We start from the raw sequence: 27,708 nt of genomic DNA on the forward strand, positions 1-27,708 counted from the left end.
ACACCTGAGCATCGTGCAAGGAGGCTCCCATTCTTGCTCCTGCCAATCTAGCAGTTCAAAAGCATTCAAATGTGAGTAAATAGGTATCACTTTGGTAGGAAGATAATAGCACTCTATAATGTCATGCTGGCCACATGACCACAGAACAGGCTCAAAATACCTTGAAACAGAGATGAGCGCCACCCCCTATAGTCAGGGCACTCTTTTACATTTACACCACCTCCAACTTATTTTTAGAAGCCTAACAAATATATTTAACCACATTCTGCCGTTTGGTTAAAAGTAATTTTTTTTAACTTAAAACACCATATATTTATTCAGCAATTTGAATATGGCAGTCAGATAGCTCATTACTCCCCAAACTTTGCAGCTTGGCAGCCTGGCGGTGAAGGGGGGGGGGGGAGAGAACAGGGCTGCGCAAACAGTGTGCCGGAATGCAAGAGAGAAAAGAAGCCTTTGGGGCACCGTTTCCTTCAGTCTTCTCTATGCCAAAAGCTTTTGCAAAGGGACAGAAGGCCTGAAACAGTATAAGATTGCTCCCACAAAGTGTTTCATCCCTTTGCAAAAGCTTTTGGCATGGAGAAGAGAAGCCTTTGGAAGTGCAGTCTCATGCTCCTTCAGACTCATGGAGGCTGCCCGATGCTTGAAAAGCAGATGCACAGGCAGCCTTGGTGAGTCGGCAAAGCTGAGCAGGGCATGTTCGTCTCACTCAGCTTCTGCTCCCACTGTTCCACTTTTGGAGTGTTGGGAGCAAATGGCTTCATGGCCCAGTTCTGAATAGGCAACAGCCCGAGGCCCAAGGACCCCTGAGCTACGTGGTGGAAACAGAGCTTGCTCTTCTGAGAAAATTCAGAGAAAGCATTTGCTATTCAAAAATCCATTGAGGCTCCAAATGGTCACAGCAGGGCAGAGAAAAGACTTTAGATTGTTCTGTACAGTAAAGCATTCCACATTCCATAAGAATTCTAAGTTGGCCTTTAATGCATGATGAGAAGTGCACTAAATTGATTGGGCTCTGAGAATTATATGTCACAATCTGTAGGCAGATTTATTTCAAAGACTGATAATACAGTATTTTAGATATCCTTTTGTTCAGCCATCTCCTCCTTGCTATCTGGAGATGAGGCAAGAATTTTGCTTTTCATTGCTTTTTTGGCCAGAATACCCCTCATACGTTTTTTCTCCTCCTTCTGCTCCATCCGTTTAATCTTCTCCCTTTCTACCACCATCTCTTGGAATTCAGGACTGTGATGATCCAGGTGATAGCCATATTGCTCCCGGGCCTCGGCCAGTAACAATCGCCGACGTTCTTTTTCTTGCTGTTCTTTGAGCTTGCGTTTCTGTTTTTCACTCTGCCAGTCTTCTATCATCTGTGGCATTTTGGCCATTTTGGCAGCAATTATCTCCTCTCTATAAAGCAAAAGACAAAACTATGAAACAAAACATTATATAGCTCTAGACATAGAAAGTATGTTTTCAGTTTATTTTCAGCATTTTCACTTTAATGGGTGAATAGGTTCATACTAAATAGTTATTCTAACACCTAAGTCTACAATAGCTATACAATTTAAAATATTCATTTTGGATAGTGTTCGTAGAGATACCATGACACTGATCTAAAATATTGAGAGGTGTTCAATTTAACCTGTTAAACCAGCAATCTACAAATTGCATTTTATGCCACTTGAATCCCCAAAGTAATGTAGAAAAATCCCAAAGTTATAATGGAGACTCAAATCAGTGGAAACTTCACATAAATGTCATTTTACCTGTCATCTAATATGAGCATGTTCCTCGAATTGCAAATGTGCTCCTTAAAGGAGTCTGCAGTTTCATATAGAATATTGTATTTCTCTACAGCTGTATTTTTCAACTTTAAGATGTGTGAATTTCAACTCCCAGAGGTCCCTAGTCAGCTGGGATTTAAAATCTACACTTCTTAAATTTGTCAAGGTTGGGAAACACCGCTCTACAAAAAAAGTCATCTATCAATAGTACTTTCATTTTATCTAGATTACTATACTATGCCCTGATTCATTTGGCACTTCCACTACTTCATCAGAGGGAAGAAAGAATAAAAACTCAGACAGCACCTGAAAAGAAGTTGCCTGAGCAAAGCAATCCTGGAGGATTGCTCTGGCACTGATCTACCAGGAAAGAGCAGCAACAGTTAATCACAGCATGGCAATCTCAGTTTTTGCTTAGTTTTTATTAATACAAAGAGTTTGCTCTAAATTTTATCAAATGTTTTGCTTCAAATGGGTACACTCATGGTACACCAAATAATGCCTGGGGACAGCTCTTCCAGAGTCCTTCAATACCGTTGAAATGACCCAGAGTAAAAATGCATACAAAGCAACATTTAAACATGCAAAATGGAGAAAAAAAACCAAAAGGATTTTTGTTTGTGCAGAAATAATTGTCCAAAAGATGGACACTGAACAAATGCTTATGAATGCTGCTCTGCTGTGGGAGATCTGCTAATCCACCCTTTGCAACTCACAAATCTTTATTCCCACACCAAAAATAGCAGGGGCATATAATTTTCATTTCATGTTGCTGCAGGAGGCCTTCCTCTGTTTAGTACTATTATTCTAAAACTACCTCTCTGATGGGGCTTCGGAAGAAAGGGTATGCAATTGGGCCTCCATTCAGAAGCCTAAGGCCAACTCAAGGGCCGTTCCCAAAGTGTGTGGTATGTTGGCTCAGTGGCAAATGGGCCCCATTGAAACAAGCTTCGACACAGCTCCTTTGATTAGACCATGTGTTTCTTAAAGTGTGGCTCCAGAGCCTGGGAGGTCCCCGAAGCCCTTCTCAGGGGTCTGCAAAATCAAAATTATTTGCCAGCCTATGCGGAAATATAACCCTTAAAAGCAAAAGATATTTTGAGATCCTCCACAATTTTGCTCCCGAGAGCAAAATATTTAAGAAATCCTGGACGAGACTGATGTTAAGAACAGTTCTTCCCTTCTGAAACGACTCAGCGCCGTCCCAGCAAAGCCCGAAGGCTGAAATTGCATCCTCCCGAAGGGCGGCCACCTGCAACCTCCCTCCCTCCTTCTGCCTTCCTCACTTCTGTCGCTGCTTGGCTTTGGCCTCGCTCTCTTTGGCATCCAGCGACTGCTGCATCTCCTTCAAGGAGGGGTACCAGGCTCTCTCCTCAGCCTCCATTTCCTGCAGCTTCTCCAGCGACGGCCACAGGCGGGTCGGGTCCACCCCGGAGGCTTGCCCGTGGCGGCCATACAGCTTGGCTTCATATTCGGGCGTCAATTGCCAGGCCGGAGTGGCGGGATCGGCAGGGTGCGGCAGATAAATTCCCTTCAGTTGTAACTTAAGCGGCTTGGCGTTATACAGCCGGATGCCACCCAGCAGCAGCTGGCTTCCGCGAGCCGCCATGTTGCAACGCCTTAGCAGATGACCGGAATTATGGAGGGCGCCATTTTAGAATTAGCTCCCCCCTCCTGTGGGCGGGGCTATCCTGGATGCCCCGCATGGCGGCCGCCATTTTGAAGTTTATTCCTCGCCGCGGGCGCCTCCATCTTTGGAACTTTGCGAATGGTCGTGGAGGTTTGCTGGGTGGCGGTGAAGGTATTTCGTCATAAAAACAGCGAAGCCGTGACACAAAGTTGAACTTGATTCAGATGTCATATTTTTTTCTTTGCGCTATGTTTCTAAAAATTGCAGTGTGTCTTTACGCAAGTGCTTTACGACACAACGTGGCTTCGTTAAATCGAAATTAGGATTTGGAAGGCTTCAGAGGAGCGATGCATCTTAACGAGAATTGTTTACATGAGAATTTGTACAGCTGTAATTTTTCTGGACTCTCCTGCTAAGGTTCCTCAATTGCAGTACGACTGCAGTCCGAGAAACAGGCTTTTGTCTGAGAAATTAATTCATGTGAGGGGCAAATGACATGGGTTTTGTACAGTTACTTTGTATTTTAATTTAATTTTTCCTGTCTTTTAAAAGTTTGCATTTTCTTGTGTTAACAATAAAAAGAGGTGAAACGTGGGGCTGGGGGATTCTCTTCCTTTGTCATAGAGATCCCATTTTATGAGGGTGCCCTAATAAACTCCTTTTAAATGCTCTTCCAACTCAGTTGTTTATTGGGAAGGTAAACTGAGGCAGAACCTAGGGCAATATTTGGCTTTCAATGTGAAGTATTTGGGTAGCCTCTTACGGCTACTCTGTCCTTAACTGCGGGTGCCTCAGCCTCTGGGGAGAGCTGGCGCCTAATGTATTCCGCCACTAGGAAAAAGGCTCATAATGTCTTGAAATTGCTCAGATGAGGTTCTTTAAAAAAAAAAGGGATGGGGCAGCGTAACAGTGCAATCTGTTGTAGACTTTTTTCGTCAGACTTGTTTTCAATCCTGCTTTCCCTAAATGTCCCTAAAGTTACAAGTGGTTATTATTGCAAGTTATCGAAAGCAGTGTTAACATCGTCATGGGGATTTAACAATTTAATGTTCATGTAGGTCTGTGGATTACAAGCAGGATGCTACAGAAATGAAGGCCTTGGGCGGACAATGAAATACAGTATACAGTGAAATACAATAAAATACAGTACAATAATAGAGAGTAGATCATGATAATAGTTTCTTAAAATATTTTTAAAACATTTCCCACATGTAATTGAATATATATATATAATTGTATATAAGCCCGTCAATGTATAAGTATTTCCTCAAATTATTAAGCAAAATACTATGAAATGTGCATGTCAGCTAATTGCATTTGTATGGTATTTTGGTTAAAAATTTGAGAGTCATCCACAGATGAGTTTTATATACATGAGTTTATACAGTACATTTATAGAAGAATACTACAGTGAAGAATATCTAATGGCATGGACAATAGCATATTTTTTGACATCTCCAGTATTTTTATGTCAAACAATAATCTCTCTGATAATGATCATCCCCATTAATGAAATGTATTATTTAATCCTCCTTCAGAAATCTTATTATTTGTCAATCACCTGGAAAAGGCTAGGAGCATAAAGTAAAAAACCTCCCACTTTTTAATTAAAAGAAAAATTTTAAAATAATTTGTGTCAAACCCCACAATTTCATCAATCCGTTTATTAATGAGTGCTCAGTCACAATCATAGACCATGACTTCCATACATTAACTTCATATGTCCTAGATACTACTGTATTATTAAAACCTTATTCCAGAACTGCTTGGTGAGGTACATTTCTATAAGTTTCTATAAGTCTGACTATGAATGTACACTTCTAGGACAGAAGTAATCAATAGTTTCAGGATATAATTAATACAATATTTCGGTAGTAGTTCTGAGCATCCTTCATCTTACTGGAAAAAAAGTGAAAAAACAAAGGAGGCCTGTTGGAAGAAATTTGATGAAATCTTTAAATCAATAGTACTCTGACACAGTGTCCCCTGTTTTTTAAAAACTTCCTTCCCTGTCTTTTGACTTAGTCAGAGAAATTGTTTTAAAACTCAATTTAGCAACAACTGAGGTTCCAGTTGTAAATTAAATTTCTATCCAGAAAATTTAAATGAATTGGAATCTAGTGCCCTCAGGGTTGCCTAAATAGTGCAAATGGGTGGTGTTTTGGGGGCTGCAACTCCCAAAACACCCCCAGGGCTGGTTGAGGCTGTGGCAAATCACAGAGCCTAGATTGCACACACATGCTTGTGCCCTGGAGCCGCATGTGGCGCTCCCACCCCACCCCAGGTTCCTCCTTTTGCATTCCATTTTCGTGCCTTCGGTGGAGGGAAGCAGGCCCTGCTCGACTTAGCCATTGCAGGAATTTGATGAGGCCGAGCGGCTCCTCTTCTCTACCCGAAGGCACGAAAACGGAATGCAAAAGGAGGAACTTGGGGTGGAGTGGGGGGCGCTATGCCCGACTGCATGGGACAAGTGCACGCGTGCTACCCAAGCTCTGATTTCCCATGGCCTGGGGGTGTTTTTGGAGGTTGCAGCCGGTTCTCCCCCCCCCCCCCCTTGTCCTGAGCCAGGATCAGGTGAACGCCCCCCCCTCCTGCCGTACTTGCACAGTCCTGCATTTTTTCCTATATCCCACCCTTTCTTTCCTGTTGTTCTCCCCCCCCCCTCCACCTTGTCCGCTCGATTTATAAACACAGGAATGGCCTCTGGGCTGCAAAGTTGAATGCTTCGATTCCTTATAGGAAACTTATGGCTTTTCCACATCCTAAATCCATGATGGCGAACTTACGGCACGCATGTCACAGGTGGCATGCGGAGCAATATCTGCTGACACGCGAGCCGTCTGCTCCAGCGTGCATATGCATGCTGGCCAGCTGGTTTTTTGGCCTTCCGGAGGCTATGGCTTCCGGGGTGGGGGTGGAGTGAAAAACAGGCTCAACAGGCCAACTGGAAATTCCTTTCTGGTTGGTCCATTTGACCCGTTTTAAATAATAGCAGAAAAAAGGACAGAAAAAACTTTAAAAATATATGTTATTTAAAATTGAATGCATTTTTTCAGAAGAACATTAGGTTAGTGATGGTTATGATTATGTGCCATCAAGTCAATTTTGACTCTTAGATGACATAGCTACATTTTCTCCATTCTCTATTGCCAGGCTGGTTCTTCAGCTCTTCTAATAGTACACTTCTTAGTACTGTAATTGAGTCCATCTACCTTACCTGTTGGTTATCTTGTTTCTTTCCACCTTTCCAATCATAGACTTCCTTAGAGAGCCAGAGGTCTTCGCATAATGTGCCAAAGGTATGATGATACGAGCTTGATCATTTCTGTCTCAAGTGGGAATTTTGGGTTGATTTGTTTCATGATCTGCTTGGTTGTTTTTTGTTTGCTGTCTATGGTATTCTTGGATACTATCCTGTTTGTTCATAAATTTTTCCACATTTTTGTCAGTCACATCTTTCATCTTTTCTTTATAATCTCTTTTAAAAAATACATTTACAGGTGCAGAGATTATTGCTGGCAGATTAGTTATAATTTTTTTGCCCCAATTCTTCAAAAACCTTTGAAATGCATACTTTTATCTGTCATTTTATAGATTTCAGTTTTCTTTTTCTTGCCTGGAACTTGAGTCCCCTCTAGTGGCATAATTCTATATTTAGGAAGTGTCAGTTTCTTTGTTGCTTTGCTTTCAACTTTCAGCCAGTAATACCTTTCCTGATAAACAATTTATGTTCCTGTGTGGAATAATTATTTTCTTTACTCAATTCTTCAAAAACTTTAGCAAAAGTCCTAATATTCAAAATACATCTGGTGCCATGATCTGTTTAAAACTTTCTTTGAATACATTCTTACTTAGTTTTTTGTCATTTGTTTCTTATTCTTTAAGTTCTTTACTAGTTTACTCTTTACTAGTTAGTTTTTCTTTTATTTTGGGATGACATTTTACATATCAGGTAGTTTTTCAAATCAGTTTGACATTTTAGAAACATTCTTGATCAAGTCAAGTAATTAGCATAAGACAATATAATAAGTCAGAATAAATCTTTAATAAGGTAGGCCTAATAATGGAGAGAGTTGAACAATGTATATTCTTGTGGCTAAAAAAGTTCATTTTATGACAGCAAAATGGTAGAGAATAAACTATATGTAAGGGAAACAAATTGGGAATTAACATTCAAAATCAAGTTGAAACAAATGTAGACACATACATGCAAAATTAAATTTGAATTTGCAAATAACTTCCTATCAGAGATGCAGTGGCTCAGTGACTAAGACACTGAGCTTGTCGATCAGAAGGTTGGCAGTTCAGCAGTTCAAATCCCTAGCGTCATGTAATGGAGTGAGCTCCCGTTACTTATCCCAGCTTCCGCCAACCTGTTGTGGTCTGCCGGCAGCCTGCAGAGCTCGCAGCAGAGTGGACAGTGAGGAGGTTGGGGAGGAACATGGGCCAGTCCTGGAGTCTGGGGAAGGCTTGGACGAGGGCACTGCGTCGGAGGCAGAGAGGGGGCCAGGGCCATCTGGGAGTTATGTGCCGCCTCCGGAGCATCCAGAGTCAGACAGCAGCGAGACAGAGGAACAGGGTCTCCCTGTTCCCAGTGCGTGCATGCGCAGAGCTGCCAGAAGGCAAGAACAGTTAAAAAGAAGGGACGATGAGTAAAATTTGTAGGAGATTGTCCACTCCCATAGGACATAAAGGAGGAACAAAGGCACATGAGCCTTTGCAGGAAGCAACTTGGTTCATGCTGATCAGTTTACCTTCTGAAAATATGTTTGGACTCTTTGCTCCATGTGGCCTTGCCAAGCTAATTGCCAGTTAAGTCTTTGGCAGTGTTTTCAAAGAAGATAAAGGTGGGTGCTTATCAGCCTTATCCCGAAGGACTTTGGCAGCCTGCTGTAGAACTCTTTACTACTATTTGGAACTCATTACGGGCTGTGAATGAATATAATTCACAGTCCATTGAAATAAAAAGAGGGTTTTTGGACTTAAATCGTGTGTGTTTTACTGTATCAGGAAGCCTAGGTCAGAACACAACCTAGCAGTTCGAAAGCACATAAAAATGCTAGTAGAAAAATAGGAACCACCTTTGGTGGGAAGGTAACAGTGCTCGGTGTGCCTTTGGCATTTAGTCATGCCGGCCAGATGACCACGGAGACGTCTTTGGACAGTGCTGGCTCCACGGCTTAGAAACGGAGATGAGCACCGTCCCTAGAGGTGGAAATGACAAGCACACACATGTGGGAGAACCTTTACTTTTACCTTTAATAATGATCTGGCCTAATTATTGTGCTTCCAGCAGTTTCTGGAGTATGCATTATCCATTTTGATCATCAGCAGTTATGGAAAATGAAGAGGGTGACTTCTTTGGAGAGAGGAAGATTTGTTACCAGTGTAATATGTAGATAAACATTGCTTAAACTCAGATGAGAGGGGAAGGTTACAAAAACATCTCGGACAGGCATATGCTGCCCTTCACATGATATATAAAAGAGGAAAGGGGGGAAATGTGCAGACTTTAAGAATCTGTACTATAGTAAATCTGAATCAAAGTAGTTTTAGGTCTACATGGCATCTGTTTTTTGGTCTTGTCTACTTAGGCTGACAGCAATGGAACAATATATACAGCAAGACATTCTGTATTTGTCTTCTCTAAGTATAATATACAGTAAGGGACACGGTGGCTCAGTGGCTAAGAACCTGAGCTTGTCGATCAGAAAGGAGCATAGCGGAGTGAGCTCCGTTACTTGTCCCAGCTTCTGCCAACCTAGTAGTTCGAAAGCATGTAAAAAAATGCAAGTATAAAAAATTGGAACCACCTTTGGTGGGAAGGTAACAGTGCTCCATGCTCCTTTGGCGTTGAGTCATGCCGGCCACATGACCATGGAAACGTCTTCGGACAGCACTGGCTCTTTGGCTTTGAAATGGAGATGAACATTGCCCCCTAGAGTCAGGAACAGCTAGCACATATGTGCGAGGGGAACCTTTACCTTTACCTAAGTATAATATTAACAGTTAAATTGAATATTTATCATCTATTGATATTTCCATTGTGGTATATAAATTACCTTACCTAAGTATAATATTAACAGTTAACAGTTAAATTGGATATTTCCATTGTGGTATATAAATTATTCTGTTTGGATTTTGCATCCATTCAATCATACGCTTTTAACTTATTTGGATTCTAAATCATACTTCAGTAACAGCTTGTGGATAAGACTGATGTTCTGAGTTTTGTATTATAACTTTTTTCCCCGAATTTGCTTAAACCAAAGTATTAAGTTTTAGTTTTGTAATCTCTTTTGAACTAAGCTGCTTATTTCAAAGATTTTATTTCAGATATTTCATTTTTATTTTAATCCTTAACAGTAAAATATATAAACATAGTCTGGCAGGCTATATGAATTGTTATTTTTCCATTGATCAAATGTTTTGTACACTATAAAAATAGATGTTTAATATTGAAATAAGGAATCATAATTTGGCCTTAATCTTTTTCTGCATTTTCCCCATATTTATAGGATGCTGTTTATAAATGAATAATCTCTTATAGATTATCCTGTTTTTTATCAAAGGTACTTTGATAGAAGTACCAACCTTCTGGGAGTCTTGTTCTATCCACAAAAATTATCTAGCCAATTTTTTTTTTGTTATTTCAATTTTTATTTATTTATTTTATTATTCATATTTATAGACCGCCCCCTCTCCCGAAAGGGACTCGGGGCGGTGTACAGTCACTAAAATACGTTATAAAATACATACAAAACAGTTAAATAATTAAATACGTAGGTGGAGGAGGTTGCAAGACTGTACATAGAATAATAAATATTAAATATAGTATATAGTGTATTAAAAACTTTTTAAAACCCCAAACCCAATTAAAATGAATAAATCCCCGGGAGGTAGAACTAAGAAAGTGCCAGGCCAGCTGATTGAAATAGGTGAGTCTTTAACTTTTGCCGGAAGGAACGGAGGTCGGTGGTAGTTCGAATGTCAGGGGGGAGGTCATTCCAGAGGGTTGGGCCCATCACAGAGAAGGATCTACTCCTAGGTGTCGCCCGCTGGCATTGACTAGCAGACGGCACCAGGAGGAGCCCCTCTCTGTGTGAGCGGATAGGTCGCAGGGACGTGTGTGGTAGGATGCGATCCTGCAGGTAACTAGGTCCACTGCCATGGAGCGCTTTAAAGATGGTGATCAATACCTTGAAACGCACCCGAAAGGCCACAGGTAGCCAGTGCAGCTCGCGCAGGAGAGGTGTTACGTGGGAGTAACGTGTACTTCCCATAATAACCCGCGCGGCTGCGTTCTGAACTAGCTGCAGTCTCCGGACGCGTCCCAAGGGAAGCCCCATGTAGAGAGCATTGCAGTAGTCCAGGCGAGACGTCACCAGCGCATGAGTGACCGTGCGCAGGGCACTCCGGTCCAGTAGGGGGCGCAATTGGCGCACCAGGCGAACCTGGTGGAACGCCCCCCTTGTCACGGCTGCCACATGGTCCTCCATTGACAGCCGGGCATCAAGGAGGACGCCCAAATTGTGCGCCCGCTCCACAGGGGACAATTGTTCGCCCCCTATGGCCAGCGATGGAGTCAGCTGGCTGAACCGAGGCGCCAGTAACCACAGCCACTCGGTCTTGGAGGGGTTGAGTTTAAGTCTGTTGTCCCCCATCCAGACCCCGACGGCTTCCAAACACCGGGACATCACTTCGACAGCCTCGTTGGGGTGGTTTGGGGTTGAAATATACAGCTGAGTATCATCAGCGTAAAGATGGTACTCAACCCCAAAACCACGGATGATCTCACCCAGCGGCTTCACATATGCGTTGAACAGGAGAGGCGAGAGGACCGACCCCTGTGGCACCCCACAAGTGAGTGGCCTCAGGGACGATCTCTGCCCCCCTGTCAACACACATTGCTTCCGGTCGGAGAGGTAGGAGCCGAACCACCGCAAAACGGTGCCTCCGACTCCCATCCCCTCCAACCGGCGCAATAGGATACCATGGTCGATGGTATCAAAAGCCGCCGAGAGGTCTAATAGGACCAGGATAGAGGAGCAACCCCTATCTCTGGCCCTCCAGAGATCATCGACCAACGCGACCAAGGCTGTCTCAGTGCTGTGCCCGGGTCGGAAGCCGGACTGGCGTGGGTCTAGATAGTCGGATTCGTCTAGGTGTCGCGGGAGCTGCTGCGCCACCACATTCTCGACAACCTTCGCCAGAAAGGGGAGGTTGGAGACTGGACGATAGTTAGCTAGCTCCATTGGGTCGAGCGCAGGCCTCTTGAGCAAGGGTCTCACCACCGCCTCTTTCAAGGCGGTTGGTAAGTATCCCTCACTCAATGAGGCGCTCACCAGGCCCAGGAGCCAGCCTCGTGTCACCTCCCAGGCTGCCAGTACCAGCCAGGAGGGGCACGGGTCCGTTAAACAAGTGGTGGGTCGCAGCCGTCCACGCAGCCTGTCCAAATCCTCGGGGGCAACAGAGTCAAACTCCTCCCAGAATGGTCCCTCAAGACTCGCTGTTGGCGGCTCGTCTGGTCCACTGACGGAGGTCCACCCGCTCCGGATCTGATCGATTTTGTCCTGAAGATATTCCCCAAACTCCTCTGCTCTACCCTGTAAGGGTGTCTCCCGCGCCCCCTGTGATAAGAGGGAGCGAGTCACCCTAAACAGGGCGGCAGGGCGGTTATCCGCGGACGCAATAAGAGCAGCACAATGTCTACGTTTGGCCGCTCTTATTGCCACAAGGTAAGTCCGCAAATAGGCTCTTACCTGTGTTCGGTCAGATTCGGAGCGCGAGGATCTCCACCTGCTCTCTAGACGTCTCCTGTGGCGCTTCATCACCCTGAGCTCCTCAGTGAACCAAGGAGCCCGGGTGGGTCGATGCCGCAGGAGAGGTCGCAACGGCGCAACCCGGTCCAAGGCCCCAGTCGTCGCCCTATTCCAGGCAGTCACTAGGTCCTCGGAACGGGAGCGGGACAAGGCTACAGGTATTGGCCCAAGCTCCGTCAGGAATCTATCAGATTCCATCAGGTGCCTGGGGCGGTACCAGTTTATAGAGTCTGGTTCCGCCTCCTCGCGGTGGGGGATAGCGCCAGGGAAGTCCAGCCGGAGGGATGAGTGGTCTGACCATGACAGGGGCGTGATAACTAAATCCCCTATTCCCAGATCACTCGTCCACTGTTCAGATACAAAAATGAGGTCCAGTGTGTGGCCCCCTTCGTGAGTGGGGCCCTGCACTAATTGGGTCAGGTCCATGGCCGTCATGGAAGCCATGAACTCCCGAGCCACCTCGGAAGCCGCTCCCGTTGACGGCAAGTTGAAGTCCCCCATGACCAGAAGTCTGGGAGTCTCAACTGCCGTCGCTGAGATTAGCTCGAGGAGCTCGGGCAGGGCTGCTGATGCATAGCGAGGAGCCAAGTATACAATCAGCAAGCCCCACTGCCTCCCTGGGCCCCAACTCACACCAAGGGACTCACACCCGGGTATCTGAGGAACAGTGAACTCCCTCGGCTCTAAACATGAATATAGCCATCCAATCACAATTCTAATATAGTCCTAATCAAAGTTAAGCAGATGTCTTAATAATATAGTAAATATAGTTGCAATAATAATAACAGCTTATATTTTCTATAAAGTACATAATAATGTTCTTAGATTGTAGAACATAAGGAACAACCATCCTTACTGGACTTTAATAAAGCTTACTTGGTTATCACAATATGAATCACTTTTCATCTATAAAAAATAAGTACAGTAGAACCAATGGTCACGACCATAATTCGTTGCATAACATTAGTCAGAACCCGATTTGGTCGTGGTCAGAAGCGTTCGTGACCAGAGGTTACTCTATGTTACATCAATGTTTCTCAACCTTGGCAGCTTTAAGCACTGTGGACTTCAACTCCCAAAATTCCCCAGTCAGCATTCCACAAATCACAGCTAACGTTTGCATGGCCTGGGGTGAGATGAAATCAAGTCATGGAGACCAAACTAAAAGAGAAGTGCCAGAACATGTTTGTCCTGTGGTAGGAGGTCACTGTTTGGAGGCTGTTCAGTCATTGAAGTGAATATTGTGAAACTAATCTAGAGTTTTGCTTATTTCAGGGCTTGCATTGCTTCTCTTGGACCTAGTGCTCAATACTGTAGAACTCATACTTCAGTACTTTGCAGCCCAGTCTGGAAACTGCTATTTCTCCTTGCCCATCATCATTTTTATTGCAATTCTTTTTCTTTGTTTTGTCATTCACCATCCTTGTCTCTGTCTTTCCTTCAGCTGCCAGCCATTGGCAGTAGCTTCACATCAGCCAGAATCTGCAGTCTAAAAAGCAGCATTTCCCCAGTAGCATTCGCCAACTTTAAACTGCCTTTTACTTAATTGTTTAGCTGGCATCTCCTTTCCTGTTCCCCAAAGAGGGAGTGAGATGGGAAAGCTTAAAAGCATTGCTAATAACCTGGGGTCCCCTGGGGAATTGCAGGAGAGGGAGGAAAAAGGAGGGCAAATGGCTTTTCTTTACTTCTTTGCCATTACCAGCTCACATCATCCTCTCCACTCTTCCCAACTCAACACCCCCAGAGTTAGCTCAGCCAGTCTAATTTAAGGGAATCCAACTTTCCTTAAAAAAAAGCTAATTAAATGCTTCAGTTCAGCTGAACAAATTAGTCAGTGGCGAGAACACAACTGGCTAGGATTTCCTCTCCCCCACCTCATCGTCTCATCTCTTGATTTTCCTCCTTTCTCTGTAAGCCTATTAGTTTGTCGTTAATATTTCTCTTTGGAGACAACACCCTTCACTTTCTTCAGTGTCTTCATGATTTCTATCACCTGAGGACAAGTAATGAGCTCAAGGATGTATTCCTTTGCATCTTAATTTAGCCCTCTTTGCCTACTGAGAGGTTCCTACCCCTCCCCCCCTTCCCTGGCCCCACCTTATAATATTTAGCATCACACCCAACCCATTCTACAGGACAGGAATCCAATGAAAATTTCCCCAAAAGAGGGCTGACCAGCCTCTGTCTCAACCAATGTGGTTAAAATGAATTTGCTTGCCACTTTTTAGCATTAAGTAATTTCATTTGGCAAAATAGGGCCAAAAATCTAGAAACAACTACTTCTTGGCTTGAGGTAAATCGATCAGTCAGCCAACTTCTTGTACCTGGTATTCTGCTTCCATCCAACTTGATTTGAAAATATCTCCACTGGTGCCATGATGCAGTACTGAAGTACTGACGGTGAATGATGGAAGAGAAGAATGATAACAAGTTTTATCTCCCCTTATTAAGGGAGTAGATCAGAATTTTGCATAATTTTAGTGCCCTGGTCCTTGTTTTGAATGTTTTTAAGATGAAAACATATGAATAAAGTGAGTAAGGTTTAGAAATCTGTGTTTAGCACCTTTATGTGGGGCCCGTTAAGAGCTTTCCAGGTATTATCCCAATGATAGAGATGGTCTTCTATCTTAATGACTCACCACATAGTGTCTGTTTGAAGTTACAATGAACACCTCCAAAAGTTACTTATAACCCATTTCCAGAGTTCCAATGGCTGCCCCCTCTCCCCCATGGTTATATTACTGCATTTTGAGTGCTCGGCAGTTGGCTGATCTTTACGGCTGGTGGTAATGTTGCGCAGTCACATGAACCACAATTTTCAATGTTGTACTGAATATTTGGCCAAGTGTGATTAGACACACAAGGAATTTGTATCTGGTATAGAGGCTTTCAGTGTGCATCAAAGCAACAGAATAATAATATCAATAAAAGATGGCGAGTAAAGAAGATAACAAGGATAATTAATACACACTACATGGGTAAGTATACATAGGCATTAGGCAGCAGCACTGTGAGAATTAGGTGTTCAGCAGAGTGATGACACAAGGGAATAAATTGTTTCTGTGTCTATGGTAGTTGTTGTGGTATATAATGCCCTATAGCAGTGTTGGCGAACCTTTTCGGCACCGAGTACCGAAACGGGAGCGCGCATGTGTACTTGGGGGAGCACCAGAAACCGGAAGAGCAGCTCTGGTGTGCACACGCGGGAGCCCCAGAAACGCGCACGCCGGGAATCTGAGCTTCTGGTTTTCACCATGCCACCTGGTCTTCTGGTTTCTGGCACGCATGCACGCATGAAGACCAGCTGGACGCTGGAGACCAGAAGCTCAGCTCAGTTCAGGCACTCCCATGCGCAGGAAGACCAGATGGCCAGCACACGTGTGCCGGAACCCGGAATAGCAACAAGTGATGGCTGACATGCCCAGAGAGATGGCTCTGCATGCCTCTTCTGTCACATGTGTCATAGGTTCGCCATCACGGCCCCATAGTGTCGTCCCGAAGGAAGGAGTTGATAGTTTATGTCCAGGATGTGAGAGCTCTGCAAATATCTTCTCAGTACTCCTGTTCTTTTTTTTCTGGGTTTTTTTTGCTGGGTTTTTTTTTTTTTTTTGCTGGTTTCTAGGCTTTTCTGCTGGTTTCCAACAAAAAATAGGAATATATGAATTTGCTTAACAAACAAAATAAGACATAAAGCTGGATCTGGTCACATGGGTGCCTCAACTTACAAACATCATGACCTATAGAAATTCAGGGCTCCCAGTTCCTGCTTCACCAGTTCTTAAGCTCAGATAATAAAAGGAAGGATGGATCAAGGTATGTGCTATATGAAGGACTAAGATGGCCTTTGTGTTAGGTTGCCATTTGTAATAGATGTAGAGGTTACAGAGTCGTTTATAGTTGCTTGCAGAGGGTTTCCCCCCCTCCCTTTTTAATTAAGGGACTTCTTTCTCTCTCCTCCTATTTCTTGCTTTATATGTTATATTCAGAGGCGTTGGCAAGGCTGAAGCTGAGTGGGAGCTGCTAATTCTGCCAGGTGGAGAACAGACCCAGGCATGACAGATGGTTAAGTCTGGCATCTTAGCCTGGCCATTTGGTAATATTGCTGTTTTTGGGCTCTGTTACATGCACACATACACGGCGTTGTCCTCATGTCCTCCAGCCATGCAGAAGAACACCACCGTCTCAACCTATCCAGCTGCTGCTATCTAGACATACTGAGGGCCTCCCAAGAGATGGAAGGAAAAGGATCATTACTTCTCTGGAGAGGGGCAGCTCCAAAGAATGTGTCACTCCCCACCCAGAATGCCTGCTTCGGAAGTAGGACCTGAATTGACTTGCATCCCGGAGATGGGCAGGACTGTTACATCCATAGCAAGGGGGCAGGTTACTGTCTGTCTGCCCCAGATCTGTGGTAGAAAGACTCCCCATGAAGAAGAACGGTCATCTTTGCCTGCCTCTTTTAAATTCAGTCTGTCAAGTTGTTTTGTATGACTTGGACATCTGACAGATGCCTCTGCTAACAGAAATGGGACCAGTGGAAATGGACTCTTCCCCCTGTTTTTGTACCTCACCAGCAAAATTATGGAAAGGAAATAGATTTTGAGCAAGAGAAAATAGTTTTTGAAAATGCAGGATTGGTTTAGACAAATTTGCACTAAATTTGTGCAGTGCTCACACACACTTTCTCCACCTCACGCACCCCCAGCAGATGTACATGCTGAAGGTCAGGGCTACCTGACCTACTGCGGATTATGGTGTCAGGGTCAAGTTGAGCCACATCGTTGGTGTTTGAGCAAGAGAGTTGCAAGGCAAAAGTGCAAGCAGTAACGGCATTTTCCCATGAAAGTCCTCCTTGAGACAAATAGGCTTTTGAGATGCCGCACTGCACACCAGGGTCAGTCCTTGTGCCTCTTTCTATGCTGTCCTTAACAGCATCCAAAATAGATGCATTTTCCTTTTTTCATGCAGGATACATCTGTGAGAACAGATGGTGAGATCCTTGACAGAAGCAGCTTTGGACCATCCGTGTAATAATTTAAAGTTTTCTTCCCCAACCTGGGGACTTCCAGATGCATGGAGACTGCAATGATATCCAGCAGGCTTTGAGAAAACTGATAGGAAAGACTGATAGTACAGTCCAGGATAGAGTGATGTGTGTTCTTGCACATAGTAAATTGTACTTGGCAGCAGGAGGACAGATTTCCTTCCTTCCACTTGACCTGCCACTAAGAAGCTACTTTATTTTCATGCCTTACTTGAAGGAAATCTCTAGTCTGGGTCTACCCAGGCTAATTGACTGATGCCACCAAGTTCAGAGAGCATCTGGTGGTCCTCCATAAAGAGTAGCTTGAGAGTGGGCACAGAGATCCCACCGAGAGGATTTATTTTCTAAGCTTGCAGCTCAGTCATGGATAGAAAGCAGCCAGCTGTTTATTTTCAGAGTCCAGTTTGCTAGCAGGACTGAAAATAGGGAGAGAGAGGTTTTCTGACCTGTGTACGCCTAGGAAAAACATTCAGTTGAAAAATCCTTAATCACATCAAAGCGAACTGAGCTTGTGGAGTCCATTAAGACTTGACACCACCCCCACCCATTGAACTGTAATTCAGCAGTAAGCTAACATCAAATGAGTGCACTGAGGTCAGCTTCCCCCAAACACAAGAAGGAAATGCAGTTTCCAAAACAATCAATGGAAGGGTAACAAAAGGAAAGAACATCTGTGTAGGTAGGAATCTAAAGTCCCCAAAAAAGAAATGGCATCAGCGCAGGCCCAATCTTCATTTGCCAAGTACACAGAACTAGAATGGATTTGTCATGCTGTTGCTTTTTCTGGGTTATCATGACTGTTCACTGTGGAACACAGAATTCAGTGTACATGGACGGAGGGGGGGGGGGAAATATGTGTCGGGCATTATGGCAACCTGCCTGCACCATTAACAATGTACTACTACTATCTTTGTCCCTGTTGGTGAATGCATCCTCTTGGCCTCGTTAGAAATAGACAAATCTTTCCATGCAGAGGGTCAGCATCATTTGCTCAATTCAGCTCATAAACGGGATGTAAGCCCAGTTTGTTTACCTGCAGGCCTCCATTCCCAATGTCTGGGGTGTTTACACTGAATGTAGAAAGGTAGATCACTCATTACACAAGTGTGACTAATTATGAATACCTCCCATTCCGTGAGTTCTTGCTAGTCAGGAGGCCACCAAACAGAGATGACTGCAGGTCACTAAGGGCTGTGGGCAGTGTGGGAATTGGCCAGCAAGGTTGGTCACAGGGGAACATTGGCCGAATCTCCTCCCTACCCGTGAGGTGCACACAAAGGCAGCCCAGGACAATGAGTCATCCGCTTCTTCCTGGAACTAGCCTGATTTGTTCTACTGGTTGGGAAGTCAGGAGGACTGATTTAGTGTGGAAGGATGGATCTCATTTTTGGCCTGGCTAAGGTTGTCCAGCTGATGCTGCCCTGTGCAGAACAGCTGGATCATTGGCTTCACACATTTGCCCTTTGCTAGTGAGCTGAAGTTGTCTGCTCTGTTGCATTTTGTTCACACTAATCTATTGGATGAAAGGGAGCAATGCGTTTGCAGCTGCCCCACCACAGATGCAGTTAGTGCAGTTCAGTCAGATACTGCTCAACATAGCAATTGCTCTGGCTCTATGGATATCCATGGAGGCAAACTCTGAACTTTAGTAACAACTTTGATCCCAATAGTCACCATTTACCTCTTAGCTGCACATTTGAAACATCTTACGTCATGGAAAACAAGACACATGAAAAAAGCTGGTTATCCTCCAAAGGATTTGGGTGTTGCCTCTGAGCACCTGGATTAAATAACTTTGGTTCAACTTGGGGGGGACAGAAGGAGGAGATGGAACCAAAACTGGGGAATTTGGAGAGTAAGAGTTATTACAGCTGCACATCTGGGAGTTGATTTGGGAGGAAGAAGAAATTGGGCCTTAAGCATAGCAACCAGTTCTTATGCCAAGTTTTTGTATTTCTCTTTAACCAACCCTGCAGCCTTCATTTCCTCCCCATGCAGTTTTTAAGAGGGCTGCCTGCCTGCACAATTGTTGAACGGAAAAAATAAGGAGGGGTGGGTTCTTCTGTGCCATTTAGAGTGGCAGGCAAAGCAGCGTTGAAGGATGGGTGTGCGCCAGCTGTTCAGAGACCTTTTTCACAAGTGCCAGTGGCCTGGAAAGATGGATGCTGAGTTCCAAGTGGAGGTGGCTTTAGTTTTGTGACGCATCTGAGGAGTGGGAGCTGCTCTGTTGGCCCAGGACCCTCCAGGGGAGGAAGGGCACAGGCATTTCTAAGGCCATGAGGGGTGGGGTGGGGGGGGGGAGAGAAGCGAAGCTGGGAACTGGGCGGAGGAGGCTCCATGGTCAACCTGCCCCTCATCCCTGGAACACAAACAGCTGCCCTTTGCACTTCAGATGATGAAGCCTTGAAGCTGCCAAGATGGGAGAGGATTTCTAGTGCCCTAGAAAAGTGGCATAATCCCAGACTCCTTGGAGTGGTGTGTGTGTCTGTGTGTAATAATTTTCCTCTGCCCTTCTGCTCCCTGTTGGTGGCATGTGCTGCTTTGCAGTCTGGAACTGGGGCTGCCAGACGGAAACACGAGAAGTAGGCCCAATCCTCCCCCGCTTCCCACTACCCCCCCCCCCAAAAGCAGGGAAATGTGTGACTCTTGTTAATTTCCTTGCTGCCCCGGCCTGTTCTGCAACCACAATTTTTCCTTTTGAGTCCAGTCAAGCAGGGTGGTTTAAGTCACTTCCGAGGCCTCTTTCTTTGAGGAAAGAAGGGTGGGCTGATTCCACCCAGAGAGCTCATCTCCAAAGCAGGTCCAAGGCTGCCTCCTCTGCGAGCCAAGTAGGGGAACAGATGGGTGGAATCCTCTCTGTGTCTGCCACCATGGCAGATGGCAGAAGCTGGCACTCTGTCACCTGGGCACTTTCATCTTGTCCTACAGGATAGAGAGTCCTCAGGTCAGCCTTGAAAACAGGAGGCTGGCATGGTCCAGCCAAGCTGCTACTGTGTTTGCACATGGGTGCTGGCTCTCTCCTGCTGTCCAAGGTGGGGGTGGGAGGGAGGTGAGTAGGGTTGCAGCACCCTTGACTTCTGAATGCCTGGAATGGGAGACGGGGAAAGGGAAGGGTTTCTGCTGCTTCTTTGGAGAAGCCTTTGTAGATTTTCTCAGCTGCAGACTCTCTTGTATGGTATTTATTTAGCCATTATTCTCATTCTGATCTTCCAAACTTGATTTATAGCCTTGTTGAGTTTTGTTGGGAAGGGAAAATCTTGGAGACCCAATGTCCTGGGTTTTCAGCAGCAATCCCACAGTGTACTTAGTTCAGTTTTAAACTCTAATGTTTAATTTCTCATGTGTGGATTTACTACCTGGAAAACAGGAGATCGCTCTTCTCGACATTTTAATGGTTGCCCTCTAGCATTTGAATGCAAGAAGAACATGATGCCATGGCCAAGGATTCATATTGTCCTCTGTTGATTTCCAAATGATCTAGGCAATCACTCTAAGTCTAAAGTGTTTGAATTTCAACTAGACCTCATTTAGCAACTCCCTTGCTTGCAGTTACAGTGGAGATGAAAAAGTAAACTTACAACCAGTCCTCAGATTTACAACCTTCATAAAGCAAAGGAAATCTGAAGTAAAATCATAAACACAAGTGGTTTCACTTAGTGACTGCTTTGCTTAATGACCAGGTTGTTGGTCCCAATTGTGTTTGCTAAGGGAGGACATTCTCTACTTTTTCTCATTTTAAGTTTATACTTGTTTATTGGGTTTATGTTCTGATTTTCTTCATGGTTCATAGGGATTTCTAAATTTGAAGGATTAACGAGTCCATCTCTGCTTAACCACAGCTACATTTCTTTCTAGAAATACACAGATAGGTGGGCAACTGTTAAGCTGTGTTTGTGTGTCATAATCTACTGTATGATGGCTGTGATTTTATGTTTGAGAGCTAAAATAAGGCTACTAATGACATCAGCAGAAAGGTGGGTACAGGATTATCTACTTCCATTTTGCCATCCCTAGGAGTCTGTTCCTGCTCTCTACTTTTCTAGAAGTTTAAGCCCATCTGGGACTTAATGAATTCCAAACTTTAAGATAGGATGATGTTGGAGTCTCAGTGGATGGATTGAAGAAGGAGAGTGGAGATGCCAACTTTTGGTGTTATTGTTTTCTGGTTTGATTGTTGTTGTGAGCTGCCCAGAATTTTGTTGTTCAAGATGGGCACATATGTAAATCAAACCAAATCAAATCAAGTCAATCAACTATTTCTTGAATTTTCCTAACACCGGCAGTGAAATTTTGGCTATGTTTTGGCCAGATCGAAAATCCAGATAATATTCCTCCTAATTTTTCTATCCCTCCCTGTTGTCACCCAACAAGTTATCTATATGTGTGTATTTAAATGCACTGGAATGTGGTGATTTTTTTACAGCATCCCAACACTTATAAGTGTGAACTAACAGTTTGGAGCAGAGACGTCTGTATGTTTTATAGCAAGAGTGGATTTGTTTTATTTTGTAATGAGCATAACTAAGAATAAGTATGATTTTTTTTCTTTCCTTTCTTCTTATAGAGATATTTCTCATATTAAAGAACCCATCTAGCTAATCCCATGCTAAAAAGGAAAGAAGTTGGCTCACCTGGAAGAACTCCTCCTTCCCAGGGATCCCTCTTTGTCCAAAGCACAACCATCAACCCGCTCATCCTCTCTGCCATGCTGCCTCTGCCCTTTTCAGCTTCCTACCCCTGCATCCCTGCTGACACCCTGGCAGAAAAGGAGGCAAGAGACACCACAGATGCACAAAGAGGATCAAAGTCCCCTGGGAACAACCATTCCAGGGAGGGTATCTTGCAGTGCAGGGAATTAGCCGCTGGATGTCACTTGGGAGTTGTGTGTGTTAGCGGAACAAGTTGCAATGGGAGAGGCAGATGGGCTGAAATGCAGCCCCTGCGATAAGGGCTCCTGTGTGGTAGCTATTCATTGGCCTCAAAACAAGAGCAACAGTCGGTCCCTTTCCCCTAGAAACTACTGTCCATTGAGAAATACCCTCAGAAGATTTTCCAACTTTATCATTGCTGACCTGGTGCACCATCACTGGTGAGGGTGTCATTCCTTGAGAATTCTGGGGTAACCTCTTCAGGGCTGTGCATCTGTTTGTTTTTCTGCCGGAGGAAATGAAAGCAAGAGTCGAATTCCCAGTAAACAAAATGTGCCTGTTTGAAAAGATGGGACTTGGCCCCTCTCCACCTTTTTCTCCGTTGTTTATCTCATATCAACCATCGAAGGGATTGTGCTCCCTCCAGCATTAATTCTGAAGCATTTTCTCTCCCAGAATTAAAGCTTTTTATAAAGAGGGCACAATACTAAAGGACTCCTTCACTCATTCTTCTCCTTATTCCCCCTCCTGCCTTGGCTGCCACTCTCTAAAGATCTGGCTGGAAGATAGATCCATATTTACAGGCAATCTGTTTGCACCCATCTGGTGAAGATATAGGCCTTCTTTTATATTACAACTTGCTTGGCTTCCCATTTGCTACAGACATGAGACTCAGGTGCTTAAATACCCCAAACCCATCTGACTTGCAATAACCAGCCAATCTCCTCTGATCTCTGTTCCTCGCTAACGTTTCCAGAAAGGCGAGGAAGCCTTTATCCCCCGGGGACCTGTTACTGACACTGACTTTGGGGGCAATCCCGCTGTTCCCAGTCATTCCCAAAGACAGGGCCAGTTTTGCAATCTTGCACTTGCTGGGCAGGCATACGTTGGCTGCAACCACTAGGGAAAATTGTAGCAACAGCTTCCCTGACCTTGATGCCTGAGAAGTGCTGGGGGAAGAATTTCTGGCTTTGAGAAGATAGACCCAGGGAGAAACTCTGTCCCTTTGACTGGTCAATTCTTGCTAACCGTCTATTCACCAGACAGTATTTTTACTGACTTGTATTAAAACTAAAATGCATTGATTAAGGCCAGGGAAGGCAGCTGAGAACAATAGTTGGGGAACTGGAACAGTTACAGAACTATAGCTCTCACCAGCTTGGCTTCTGGACCACTGCAGAGTTGCTATATTTTAGTTGGGCAATATTTGTGGCACTGGAATCCCTTTCTAGACAGCATAACTCGCTTGTCTCTGGTTTAACCAATTTTTTTTTGTTTAGTTTTCTTTAAAAGGTCTCTCATACCCCCCGTCCAGATTTGGCAGAGTGAAAATCCCCTTGCCAAACAATTTGATCCAATATAGCATAGCTTTTGCAAGCAAGACAGGCAGACACGGGAGATGCCCTCAGACAACACAGTGACACATTTGAGATGACAATATGGGGTAGGATTGGACCCAATTGTGTAACATTAAATATAAACGGTACCCTGTGTACCACTATCATTGCCAATACTCTTGCATCATGTACATAGAAAGTCAGAGCAACAATCAAGATATTTATTTAAGAAAATCATAGAAACACAGGAAAACCTCTATACAAAGATGAGCATGCTAAAAGACAAAAAAGGTAAAGATCTGGTGGAGAAAGGAGATGTAAAGAAAACATGGTACAAGTATACAAAAAAAGTGTACAAAAGGACCCACAAATCAATGATTCGAACAAAGGTTTGGTCACTGAGCAATAAGCAGGCAACAAACGAGTGATGTTAAATGCCCCCTAGAAAATATTGCTTCAGGGGTTGACATAGAAATAGTAAAATCTTATGCTGCAGATATAGCATACAGAGTGGATGCCAGAGTTATTATTTGGGGGATAATGGAAAGGGCAAAGGTGCTTCCTCCATGGACTTCTTCTCTTCCTCCATCTTCCCTGAGTCCCCAAATAACTCTTTCTGCTTTATTGATTTTATTAAAGTTTTGTAGACTATAACAAATTGTCGATAACTCTTAAAAACATGGATATATTGGGACACCTGATTGCCAGTTGAAGAATTTGATTGATGAGAAGGAAGCAAGAGACAGGACAGAATATGGAGACTAATTAAGTAAATGGTGTACGTTTGAAAAAAGAATGTTACCTTACTTAAAAGAAGTGTGGTGGATCATGTGGTCAGGGGTCTAGTGCAATTCATCATGGTCACATAACCTTGCCCAATTTAGCCTGGCTTTTCCAGCCTGGCTAACCCACCAGGGACCTTTGCCCATGGCTAGTCCTCCACTGGTGAAATACAGCTGCCACTACCACACTGCTGCTCCGAGGTTGCCTAGTGGTGGCCAATGCATCGCGACCCACGTCTTCACAGCTGATTCCCCCTGCGGGATGATTAAACACACCTCTGGTGCATCTGGCAGCAGCGGTATAGATGGTGCTAGGGGCCTTCAATGTCACATTCCCCAGCAGCGTTTGGATGGCAAGGGGTGTTTGTGACAGCTGCAGCTTGGCCAGCAGCATTTGGAAGATGACGGAGGAGGCAAAAGGAGTGGCTGAAATGTACTGTTCTTATTACTGGGATCTGTAACCCATCTTTCCAGAGGGAGACATGCACCAACATGGACACCCCTTTTGTGGCCAATTCCAAAGTTCATTCCAGTTGAACCAATGACCTGAAATGCAATTAAACATTAACTATCTTAGAAAAAAAGTTAATTTTTAATCATGCTTTAATTCATTGGTTTGGCTGGGATGAACTTTGGGTTGACCATGGAAGGGGTGTGCATGTGTCTTGCTGGAAAGGTAAGTTTCAGATTGCTGCTGACTTACTTTAAAATGATTTCCAATTTCCCATTTTTTCCCTCTCTAGCTTTCTTTTTGTCAAAGGTTCAGCAGATGTGACAATGTCAATTTGTCGGATGCTGGTAGTCAAGCAACTGGGATGGGCACCACCATCCCTCAGATTTTGGAGCTGTGGCTGTCTTCCTGCTGACCTCCACCTCACTCCACTTTTACCGTGCTCTTGATTTAGCACAAAGGTGCTGTTAAGTAAGTAAGCTCCCCGTTAGGAGAGCGAGTGTGCAGAGAAGCGTAATGAGAGTGGTATGGAAGAACACGCACAAACCAGCATACAGGGACACCGAATAGTATAAAACATAGTAGTTTGCTATGTGGAAATATAGAGGTATTCAGAGTCCAGTTTACAGTCCAAGTCATAGACGGTTCAGTCAGTCAGTTATCAATATTCTCAGTTTAACACACAAAACAGCTAACAGTAGCAAAACACAGTACCTCACAATACACCGATCAGCGTCTAACAAACAGAGCTAACAATCATTCTGGCTCCCTCTTATGGATGCTTGAGGTAACAGCAACCAATTACATGTCTCTAGCATTTAAAGTAACAGATACATTTGTTACAATCATAGCTTATGTACATTGCCAAGCCAAGACTAGGGTTACATCCCTAACAGGTGCCCCTTTTTTCATCCCCTCCTTTGCCCACTTCTCAAATGCATTTCTTCTTCTTCCACCCGGACAGTATCAAAGGATCATGGAAACGCTTGTCACTGTTTCCAGAGGTCTGTGGATCTCTCTCGTTTGGCACCTTTGCTGTGTCTTTAAATAATGATACATTTAGCTTTGCATGCTTGTTTGTCTTGGGAAGTTTTGGTTGGTTGGGGGCAACCCTTTGGCTGGGGGGCAGGGAGAAAAAATGGGATTGAGATCCAGCACCTCACCCTTCACCCCTCTTTTCAAGGTAGCTTTCAAGAGCCCCCTCCCAATACGCAAAGAACTTCACAGTTCAAGGAAAAACAAGTGCAAGAGATGTTTGGGATGTGGAAAATAAAAGGAGGGGCGGTTTCTGAATGAAGAAGCCATTGGTATTGGGTTGGGCAGAGAGGCATACGGGGAGGGCCTGTTTGGCGATGTGGGATTGTGGCTGCAGTGGAGGCGCATAGGAGCCTAACGTTCATCTTCAAACTGGGGACGGTGCCATGAGGAGCTACCCATTGCACCTGATGCCTGTTCACACGCACATTTTGACTTCCCCTCCCAGCCCCGGCCCTGGACTGAACCTGGAAAACATGGTTGTAGGATGCATTTCAGTGGGCCAGTAGTGGGAAGAGGTTGACATGTTCCACTATTTCATTCATGCATCACTTTGGCTGCAACAGTATGTATAGTGAGGACCATATAAATGTAAAAGCGGGGCGGTCAGAAAGACTGATGGTTTTTATCATTGAATTAGTAAACTAACAAACTGGGGTTGGCTATAAATTCCAGATTGGGATACATGGAAATGATAAGAATGAAAATAGTGAACATTTGCAGTACTTTTCTCTCTGTCAACAACAAACAGAATCAGGGAAACTTTTGGTGTCTTAGAATATCTAACTCTGTAATTTTGATGGCTGTTGCAAAATCTGCCATGGGTTCCAGCAGACCTTTGATTCTGCAAGGACAAAGCCATACTTACCCTTCTCTCAATTATGCAGATCTTCTCAGTCTGAAAGAGTGGATGAGAAGCATGCAATATGAATGAGAGAAGTTAATGTGACACAGGAAAGCAATTCATTGAATTGTTAAAGGCCTGTGGCTCCCCATACACTCTCTTGCAGAGGGCAATGCCTGTGTCTTACAGGACCTAGTCCTCCGACTTTGCCTCTTTCCATCAAAGTGAATGATTACATTATCAATTCTAATGCAATCCTGATTTATACAACAAAAAGTAGTATTTAGAATTTATTGGACTCCATTATATTTGTATAGAAATAATTGTATAGGATAGCATTTTACTAGAAATCTAATAAGAACAACTGTTCTTTAAAACCTCTGTTTTATAACATATACTTACAAACTTTTGTAGTGAATTATATAAGTGTAACTATGTGACAAAAGCTACAAGTTTTGAAGAATAATATTCTTTTGAATTACATGTACCAAGTACATGGAATTTGGCAACTGGATAGTGTAAATAGATTCTATCTGCGCTTACAATAGCCAAAATACTGATATACTGCAGGATTGGAAGGGTAAATGTAAGTCCTATTTACTTTATGGACTGAAGACCTGCTTACATTTATATTTCTGAGTAGATTTTCTTATTTATTTGTTAAATTTATATGCTACTCATCTTTCTGATGAAATGACTCTGGTGGATTGCCTGTGTATGTATAAACTTTGAAAGGATAAGTATAATGAAATATGGGACACATACAAAATAAGTAAGCACAATAGCAATAGCAATAAGTAAGTAGTTATTGTAAGTAAGTAAGCAGGCAAGCAGGCAAGCAAGCAAGATAGCAATAGCACTTAGACTTATGTACCACTTCACAGTGCTTTACAGCCCTTTCTAAACAGTTTACGAAGTCAGCATATTGCCCCCAACAATCTGGGTTCTTATTTTACCAACCTCGGAAGATTGGAAGGCTGAGTTAACCTTGAGCCGGTGAAACTTGAACTGCCGAACTGCTGGCAGCTGGCAGTCAGCGGAAGTAGCCTGCAGTATTGCATTCTAACCACTGTGCCACAATAGTTATGTAAGTATAATATTTATTCTT

The 27,708-nt window shown here is 44.0% G+C and overlaps 1 protein-coding gene and 1 long non-coding RNA gene across 2 annotated transcripts; one reads left to right on the forward strand and one right to left on the reverse strand.

The window, feature by feature from the left end:
* Window positions 1-957: 957 nt before the first annotated feature.
* GADD45GIP1 (GADD45G interacting protein 1) lies at window positions 958-3,461 on the reverse strand. Its single transcript, XM_081947335.1, has 2 exons — window positions 3,074-3,461; window positions 958-1,410 (listed from the first exon to the last, which is right to left on the reverse strand). The coding sequence occupies exons 1-2, from the start codon at window positions 3,394-3,396 to the stop codon at window positions 1,077-1,079; spliced, it is 657 nt and encodes a 218-aa protein (XP_081803461.1). The 5' UTR covers window positions 3,397-3,461; the 3' UTR covers window positions 958-1,076.
* Window positions 3,462-3,561: 100 nt separating this feature from the next.
* On the forward strand, window positions 3,562-22,616 carry LOC309389239. The gene is made up of 3 exons (XR_014174912.1): window positions 3,562-3,588; window positions 6,675-6,716; window positions 21,848-22,616. It is a non-coding gene; the product is annotated as an uncharacterized lncRNA (long non-coding RNA).
* Window positions 22,617-27,708: the final 5,092 nt, after the last annotated feature.

Source organism: Natrix helvetica, assembly GCF_964273705.1.
Source record: "Natrix helvetica genome assembly, chromosome: 1".
Taxonomy (NCBI): Eukaryota; Metazoa; Chordata; class Lepidosauria; order Squamata; family Natricidae; genus Natrix; species Natrix helvetica.

Excerpts from the sequence above, each read along its gene's own strand:
- GADD45GIP1 (XM_081947335.1), bottom strand. The coding sequence starts at position 3,396 with ATGGCGGCTCGCGGAAGCCAGCTGCTGCTGGGTGGCATCCGGCTGTAT. Across the intron at positions 1,411-3,073 it reads AAAGCCAAGCAGCGACAGAA|AGAGGAGATAATTGCTGCCA; the intron begins GTGAGGAAGGCA and ends TTTGCTTTATAG.